The sequence below is a fragment of the Lepidochelys olivacea genome (genome assembly GCF_965140295.1).
Source record: "Lepidochelys olivacea isolate rLepOli2 genome assembly, chromosome: 2".
Classification (NCBI taxonomy): Eukaryota; Metazoa; Chordata; order Testudines; family Cheloniidae; genus Lepidochelys; species Lepidochelys olivacea.
In genome coordinates, this window is record NC_140412.1 from 184032984 (window position 1) to 184042263 (window position 9280).

At 41.5% G+C, this 9280-nt stretch overlaps 1 protein-coding gene across 1 annotated transcript in view; it reads right to left on the reverse strand.

The window, feature by feature from the left end:
- The window catches only part of ITPRID1 (ITPR interacting domain containing 1), a 62208-nt gene extending 53671 nt beyond the window's left edge, over positions 1-8537 (reverse strand). The window contains exons 1-2 of the mRNA XM_084621379.1: positions 8468-8537; positions 1574-1748 (exon numbers count right to left, since the gene is read on the reverse strand). Of these exons, the coding sequence (XP_084477505.1) occupies positions 1574-1727 (154 nt within the window). The 5' untranslated portion in view covers positions 1728-1748; positions 8468-8537. The remainder of the gene's footprint in view (positions 1-1573; positions 1749-8467) is intronic.
- Between the last annotated feature and the right edge of the window lie 743 nt (positions 8538-9280).

A 9280-nucleotide genomic window follows, 5' to 3' on the forward strand; every position in this document is an offset into this window, starting at 1 on the left:
CCAGTAAATTCATTTCAATAACCTGAGTTCTTTCTAAACGGAGTTCCATTGTGCGAGGCACTATACAAAATCATAGTAAGAGACAGTCCCTGCCCCAAAGATGGTACACTCTAAATGGAGAAGATGAATAAAAGGTAGGTGGAAGGAAGGATTATTAACCCCATTTTACATATGGGGAAACTGAGGCACAGAGACCATTATTTAATCACTAAAAATGCTACAACAAAAATCTGATATTTATTAATGCTTTTTTTTTTTTTTGCTTCTTGATGTTCAGATAAAGCATCAGTTTAAAAGATAACCTAGCCACTGAGTCTTTAATTAATTAGAGGATTAGGATTAAAGTTCACTGGAAGAGTATTCTCTAGAAGTTCGTGCACTGTCAGATATTAGACACTACATTCACCAAAACATAAATAAAAGAGGGTCAGAAAAATACAACAAAAATAAAATTTTAACAAAACCAAAAATTAGGGTGTGGATTTTTCACTCCCCTGAGAAACACAGTTATATTGACCTAATTTCCTAGTGTAGACCAGGCCTAAAATCAGTTTAAAGCCTACTCAAATTAAACCAGTGCAACATGAATGTAAAGAAGGCCTAGGTTTGTTTTGCATCTTTTCCCACTGTGCAGGTACACTAACAGATCAGGGCCTAAAATGGAAACAAAATACAAAAAAACCCAACCCCCCCCAAACAGATTCAGAGAAACTAATGTTTAATACACCTTACAAATCTTGGTTGTTTCACAATATATCAACCTATAGACAGAGCTCATCCTTTAGCTCAAGTGGGAGAGGTCTGCATTTCCACAGTGTGTGGTTTGGGGTTAACAAAATAGTAGATAAGACACTGATACCTCTTTTAGCCAATAAACATCAACCAACCAATTAATACCCTGAAACAAATCAGCCTTAAAAAGTAAACCAATAAAATCTAAAAAAGCCACAAAACAAAAACTTACTGCAAGCAGAGTTTACATCCTGAAAAAGAAGAAGTGCCAGGGACTCCATGAAGCCCACTAAGGACTTTGCTATTCCTCTCAGTTTTATGTGGAAGGGGTTCAAATCCTATGGGGATAGGTGGCAGTATAAAACATTAAAATAACTAGAAATGAAATATAGAATAGACAAGGGACAAGACTGGGGACTGATCTAATGGGAGCAACTGGCAAATGTAGCAGTCAGGCAAACTCAACAAAAATAAAAGGACTGCTTTTATTGGACATTCATATACTCCCCACTTAAGACTCTTTGGTACAGAAAAACTGTGTGGCATGCTTGTTTATAACTTGTATCACCAGAGTTATTAGGAGATAATGCAATGGTATTAATGCTTATTACTGTGTAATTGTTTCACTGGAGTTTGCATATTGTCTACCATGGAATTATTGTAAAATGACACAATTATTTCAAGGTAGCCATGTGACTATAAGCCTGATCTTACTGCTAGTGCAGCCTGTGCCTTAATACTCATGTCATTAGTGCAGTCACTACAGTGCAAGTAAAAATGCCATTATCCTCTGTCATAACAGGCTTTTAAGAATCCCAGGAATGCCATTCCCAGGTCTCACCAAGCTGTGAAAGAGGAAGAGGGTTGTCTACTACAGCTGGAGTCAGAGAATCGTCATCCAGTTGAGTCCATGATGCTTTGGCAGATAACAGGATACCCCTCTTGTTCATTTCACAGGTACTGCTAGTCCCATGGCAGTAAGACTCTGAAGCCATCCCACGGTGCAAGTTTGTGAGCTAAGAAAACAGATACAAAGAAAATCATGTTTAATACATTTTACAAATCCTGGCTCTTTTACAGTATAAGCAACCTACAGACGGAGCTCATCCTTTAGCTCAAGTGGGAGAGGCCTGCATTTCCACAGTGAATGGTGTGAGGGTTAAGGCACTGGACTGGAGTTCAGGGTACCTGGATTCAATGCCTGACTCTACCACAGACTCCCTGTATGAACTTGGGCAAGTCACTTCACCTCTCTGCATCTCAGCTCCCTGTCTGCAATGTGGTTATGTTTGAATTGTAAGGTTTTTGGGACAGGGTTTGTTCCTTACTATGTGTGCATACAGTGTCCTGTACAATGTGTCCCTGGTCTCCGATGGTCCTGTAGGGTGCTACTGTAATACAAATTTAAAATATCTCTGCAAGGGGCATTGCAGGCACATCTCACTCTCTACCAAGCTTAGCATGGTTCAGCTGTTAACCTTCCCCATTTCAGTCAGCAAATCACCCACTAAGTCTGCAGTAAAAAAAAAGTGGCCCTGATATCATGCCACTGACTGAACCTTCCAAGTGCTGCCGTTCAATCTGCCCACAGACCGCCAATGCAGCAACGTTCTAACAAAGATCACTGTAGTCATGAATCACATTTTCAACAAGATTGTTTTTTCGGTGTGTGTGTGATGACAGATGGAGGCCAGACTGCATGAAAGATTTTAAGAGAGGAGAGAGGATTAAGCCCCATAAGAGCAGCTTTTAAGAGCTTTTTTTATCATAAGAGACAGAGAGGAAAGGAGAGGAAGGGGAACATTGGTTAGGTTCTCTCTCTAATTTTATAAATTAATCTAGAGATTTTTTTTCTCTGTCAATGACAACACTGGCTTGAGAAAGGCACAGTTTAGCAGGCATTGGGAAAGTCTCCCCTCCTCGCTTTGCTAAGGCACTTCATTTCTATCCACAGTCTCCTCCGGGAAATTCAACCTCTTCTCATGCAGAGAATCTCCCCTCAAGTGGGATTGTAGCCAACAGTGGGGCAGTTTTGTGATGCTTATAGTTTCAAAGCCTAAAGATCCCTTTCAAAGTTTGTTCTGTTAGAGCTACACACAATAAGCCTGGAACTGAACGTAACTGAAAAGGCAGGAGCCTACCAAGCAAAGTGTCTGTAACGGGGGTGTAAAAAAATCCCTCTGTTGTCTGTCTTTTGTGGATGCTGTCAAGGTAAATGAACTGGGATTCTTAACATCCTTTGAAACAACTTTTTTGTTGTTGGCTGAAGCTCATTCATGGAACATTGGCTTACATGACCTGGTCTACCCATTGAGTTCTTTCCTTTCTAAGGTGACCTGGGCACTTCCGAAAGAACTAGAGAGTGAAGTTCTCTATTTATGCAGAGAACAGGCCTACTACAGACAATGCCAGCGTGAGCTACCCCATGCTGTGCTGCCAGTGTGCTCCTACCCGTTCTTGGAGGGAGTCTAGTCCATTCAAACTCCTTTTGTCCAGATTATGGCAGGCAATGGAGAGGGACATGGGGAGAGGGGGAGGGGATGGAGAGAGGGAAGAAGAGAAAAAGGAAGCATTTCTCCCACACACTCACACCTTGTGCACAGTCCTAGTCCTGGCACTCTGCGAGGGAAGTAAATTAAACATTCCTCACAGCAAAAAACATTTGGCTCCGTTTCCAAGTGAAGCTATTCTGGATACAGAGTGACCTCCCTCTCTCTCTCCTTGGAAACACAGCAGTGTCTGGGGGTATACATGTGAGGTCTTCTCTGTGTGAGCGGTTTTGGCCAACACATTGCAGGGAGACAGGGGTGAAGGACAGAGCTATACCTTTCCATCTCTGCTTACCTGCTAGGCCGGGGGAGGCAGAAAAGCGGGCATGCAGTGCCCCCTTAGCCCTGTGCCTACAGGCCCAACCTCAGTAGAGGCTGTGCCAGCATATAAGGCAGGGAGATCTAACTTCTCCTTACACTCATGCAAGGCTACACAGCCTGCCTCGCTAATGGGCGCATAGTGAGGATATGGAACGACAGGAACTACTGCCTGCAAGAAAGTGGAGCCTTATGCCTGTCAGAAAAAAAAAGTGCTGTGAAAAATGCTTTGAAAGTGGGACACACAAAGGATGTAAATCCACACCTTTTACAATGTGGAGAGGGGAATCTCCTTTTTCTCACCATGACCATTTCCAGCAGAAACAGAAGGTGAGATGCTGTGACACAGATTGCCTGAGGGTAAAGGACAAAAATTCAGATATAGCTTAGTTCAATGTGCTTATTTTCAAGTTTTGTATCTGGGTGGGGGGCAGGGGGAAGGGGACTGATTCTTCTGCACCTTGTGTTGGCCTTTATACCTGGACAAAATGGGTGTAAAATACTACCAAATCCAAACTGGAGTGTATTTTACCCATTTTCCCCTTGTGTAAATAACTACACAAGGTGCAGGGCAATAGAGAATCAAGCCCTGTATCTGGAGATGTATACAGGTAACTCCTATTAGCCTTAATTATTGTTAGCAACATTAACTTCTTTTCCATGGATAGTTGAAGAGTTCCTTTTGATTTCATATTAATTATAATACATTATGATTAATCTGACAAGGTACATCTTTTCAGACAAGAATGTCCTCTTGATCACAGTTTGGGTGCCAGAGCCACTCATCATCTACATGTTTTAATTTAACCTATCTCCAGAAGCAAATTTAGCTCTGCAAATCTGTTGATGAAATGAATGACTGGCTAGTTTCCATGTTCTGTGTATTTTATTCATTTGATAAACACATTGGGAACATCTTGGAGGCTCTGTTCACAAAGAAGGCAACAAGGTAGAAGTTAAAGACTCTTGTAAATGAGCTATGTACACAGGTTCTTAACTACACAAAGCAAATAAATAAACAAATAAATACAGCTGAAATAACATGTAGACAATTTATGGCAAGTTTTCAGGATGATCAGTCTCACTTAAAGTTGCCAGCACTTAGCAACCCCATTCTCCTTGCCACTGACAATATTTAAATGATTATTTCACAATAACAAGTTACTCTGGAACTCCTTTCATCACACCACATTCATCATGGTACACGTTGACAAACATTTAAAGGAATTAGATAAATACTTGCCAGGTATGAAAACTAGAAATTAGTTGACAAACAGAGACTAATTATTAATGTAAAGATCTCCAAATGGAAAAGTAATGTGCCAGAAGGGTCACTCTCTGGAATGGATATCATTTAATGTTTTTATTGACCATCCAGAGACAGGATATAATTCCACAATCATCAAATCAACTGATAACAGTAAAATGGAGAGGTTTGCATAAAACAGAGGAGGACGGAAACAAACTACAAGACAAGAGCAACACAGTGGCTTGCATGTAATGAAAATCAGTACTGATAAATGTAAAGCTAAGCTCCGAGGAAAGTGACATACATCACACAGATATGGATTAGTAGACAGCAGCAAGTCACAGGCACTCCAGTTCAGCTAAGCATTTAAGGACAGGATTAACTTTAAACACATTAGTAATTCCATCTCCATTCAGCAAAGCACTCAAGCACATTCTTGGGGCCAGAATGATTTACGCATTATAGGAGCAAACTAAGCATACTGTTGCACTCCAACACCATTGTGAAAAAAGCCAATGCTATTTTCAGACATATGTGTTGGGATCATAACAAGTTATGTATAGCCTGGGATGTGTAAGTGGAATACTACATATAGTTCTAAATTGATCACCTCCATTTAGGAAGGATTAAAAAATGAGAGCCTCCCCCCCCTCCCCAAAAATGGCCTATTATTACTTTGAAAGTATTTATAGAATAGAATCATGTTCATCACCCTGAGTCTTCTCTCTTCTCTATATACCAATATATAGCTCCATCAGGTGAATGGAGCACAATGTACCTAACCTAGTAAAAAAAAGAAAGAAGACACAGGATGCACAATGGCAGGTGCAGAAGGGGAGTGACATAGGTTGTAGCATGCACTTTCCTCTAACAAAGCCCCGCCAGCTCCAGGGAGGTGAGCACCAGCAGTGACCAGTCCCAGGGGAAAAAGGGGGAAGATTTCTTGCACCCTCTTTCCCCTCCCTCCAGGCACCTGTGCAGAACTGGTCACAATCTAGCCCTAGAGACCGGATCACACTGGAATCTCAAATTCAAGCCTCCCTCTGCCAAATTTGAAGTGGAAGAGGGTTTCAGCTTCAAATTCCTGGATTTGAATCCACCATTACAGTTTTGGTTCAGATCTAAAACTGGAAGGGACTAATTTTCTGGAGCCTGTTTCCTGCTTGGAGGTGGACCAAGATGGTGGAAATCTTGTGACAACAGCCAATCTAGCAAAATTTCCACATTCTAGGCAGGGAATTCTAGACCTGAACTCTAATTCCAGCTCTGTCCCAGACTTCCGGTATGATTCTGGATACCCTCCTGGGTGCTGGACTTACAAATAAACTTTGGTGTGGTGACAGTGCCTAGAAAATCACTGAGAGTCACAAAGCCTGATTTGGGTGTGCAGGCTCCCTATAAAATGAATGGAGGGAGATAGGCACCTTAGAATGGGATTCATAAAAGCCAGCCTGGTAGGCGGCTCCTCACTTAAACTAACCAATGGGAGATGTCAAGCCAAGGGGCAAGTGCAAAGCTGCACACCACCCTTCTCTCAGAGATGGGCATCTAACTCCAGGCTGAAGGGAGGTGCCTCCCTCTGCCTGGGATTCTTAACTGCAAAAGCTGCCTTGGCATTAGGTCCCTATGCTGATTTTGTAGGCAACAGCTCCCTCACAACTTTTTAACCCAGTAATTCAGGAACTAAGCTGAGAGGGGAGACCCTGGTTCAAGTCCCCCTCCACCTGAGGGGGAGAAGGGATTTGACTAGGGGTCTCCCACCTTTCAGGAGAGTGTGCTTACCACCAGGCTATGGGATATTCTGATGTGAGGGCTCCCTCAATCTCTCCTGTTCAAGATGTTCCACTGTGGAGAAATAACAGGGAAAAATCTTTGGGTGTGAGAGAAAAAGCAACTGTGAAAATGACTTTGTAGCCTGGTGGTTAGAGCACTCCCCTGGGAGATCCAGGATCCAATCTGCCTGCACCAATGACCTTTTAAAAGTATATACACACAGTGGAACAACTTTAAGAGGAGAGGCTAAGGGAGCCCCACATCAGAATATCCCTGAGAGGTGGCAGATCCTATTCAAATCTATTCTCTCCCTCTGGCAGAGAGGATATTTGAACCTGGGATCTCCCACATCCCAGGTGAGTACCCTAACCACTGGGCTAAAAGTTATGAGGGAGGACTCCTCCTTGTTTCCCCCAACCTCCAGCCCATTTTGTGTAAGCTCACCTACAGGAGCCTGATTCAGTAGGTAAACTCAGAGCACAGGGATCATGTTCCTCCCACAAGTGAGTTAGGCATAGAGACACCTATCTTCCCCCACTTTGTGCATCACTCTGGGATTCAGGTGTCTGGATACCTGGTGTGGTCTGCAGTGCACATGCTCAGAGGCAGAAAAGTAGGTGTCTAAGGACTGTTTACTACAAAAATTTAGTCTCAGTGATTTTAGATGCCTACAAGATTCGGGTGCAGCTGAGCAGCTGCGATGAGATTCCCAGTGGGGGCCTGATTCTGTGATTTAGGCAGCTAAAGCAGCAGTTAGGTAATAAGTCATTTTGTGGATCTAGCCCTCTGTGCCTCAATTTCCCCATGTATACCAAACTATTTTACAGAGACATTGTGATGCTAAATTAATTATTTGTTAAGCAGATTGAAATCCCTATATGACGCTGCTGTAGAAGTGTAAAATATATACTGGGAGCTGAAATAATAATAATATGAAATAATTCCATGGTATGAAATAGATAGGGTGACCAGATGTCCCGTTTTTATCGGGACAGTCCCAATTTTGGGGATTTTTTCTTATATAGGTGCCTATTACTCCGCCCCCCATCCCCGTCCTGTTTTTTCATAGTTGCTATCTGGTCACCCTAGAAAGAGAAAACTTTAAAAAAATACAGCAGTTACTCAAAATGGAAAAAAAAAAAAAAAAATGCCTAATTTTTATCATGATTTTGTAGCTAAAAATCTGGGGTGAATTACAGGTCACAGTGAAGTCCATGTGAAAACTTCCATTGTCTTTAGTAGGGCCAGGATTTCACTCCTGTTCTTATTAAAGTAGAAGTAGGAGTGCAATGTAGGAAAATTAATGCAGCTCTTTGTGAATCAATTCTGTGTTGGCAGCTGAATCATACCATAATGTTACATTTTAATCATAATGATTTAGCTCTTAATTGAGAAGACAGAGCAGAGCAGATGATAAGAACCAACAGCACGCCCCCCCATTTTTTTTTTCCATTTGAAACACACTGTAAAACTGTACAGAGAAGAGAGAAATAGTTGATTTTTAAACCTCTTTAATATTGTCATGACAGGGAAAGTCTGAAAATTTAGCACAGAGCTCATGAAACTTGCTACAACCTGTTCACTAGAACAACTAATAAAAAAGCAACAATCTCAAAGGTCTAGCAATTCATTCCATTTGACCAGATTCCATTGCCTTCATTAATAACATTTCTTGGTCAAACAAATACAATCTGCAAGGCTGGGAAAAAGCCAAAGAAATCAAGGCTACAGTTCTTTTAACTGGAACGTAAACCAGAAAAATAAAAACAAAACAGCATTTTTCCATTAAATGGGAAGGACAGAAGGCATTTTGTAGTATAATAAAAACACTTAGCTGCGATCTAACCTGTATTTCTTGCTCCAGCTGTTAATAAAAAGGAATTGGTGTCTGGGTGCGTCTACATCTGTGCTGTGCTACACACTCAAAGACTGAAAAACCATGATACGGGAACTTGTGCTCATGGGTCGGCTCTCCAGCCCCCACTAAACTAAAAAAAACAAAACAAACAAACAAACAAAAACCCAACACGAAGGGCCAAGAAAGCTGTTTGCCAACAAGTGGTGTTTGAGTTGACAGTTAAGATGGATGATTGTTTGCTTACCCTCCCTGCCAAAGGAAAGTAGAACCTAGACTAGACAAAAAGAAAAGGAGGACTTGTGGCACCTTAGAGACTAACCAATTTATTAGAGCATAAGCTTTCGTGAGCTACAGCTCACTTCCTCAGATGATGAGAAGACTTAAAAAAAAAAATAAAAAAAATCAGAGTGAAGGGGGTGTGTGAGAGAGAACCGAGACAAATAAAAAAGCAGAAACTGCTTTATTTGCAAGAAATGTATTCCTATCCCTTTAACACAGTGTGACCCTTTGGCACATGCACAAGAGGAAGGATTACACTTCACTAAGGAAGTAATGCAAACTTGTCTTCATTTGGTTACCATGGATATGGTTCTCTTTGATACAAACCCTCCTATTTGCATTGCAAACAATCACAAGCAATGAAGGACACAGAACTTGATATTCAGGCTGCACAGCACCTGATCGTCCATGTAAAAGCTTACAAATAAAAAGCCAGACCTACAGACCAGCACTAGTACTTACAAAGCAAAAGTTGAAATAAAGGATTTAGGTTTCAGATTCTTAAGTAACAGATACATTCGT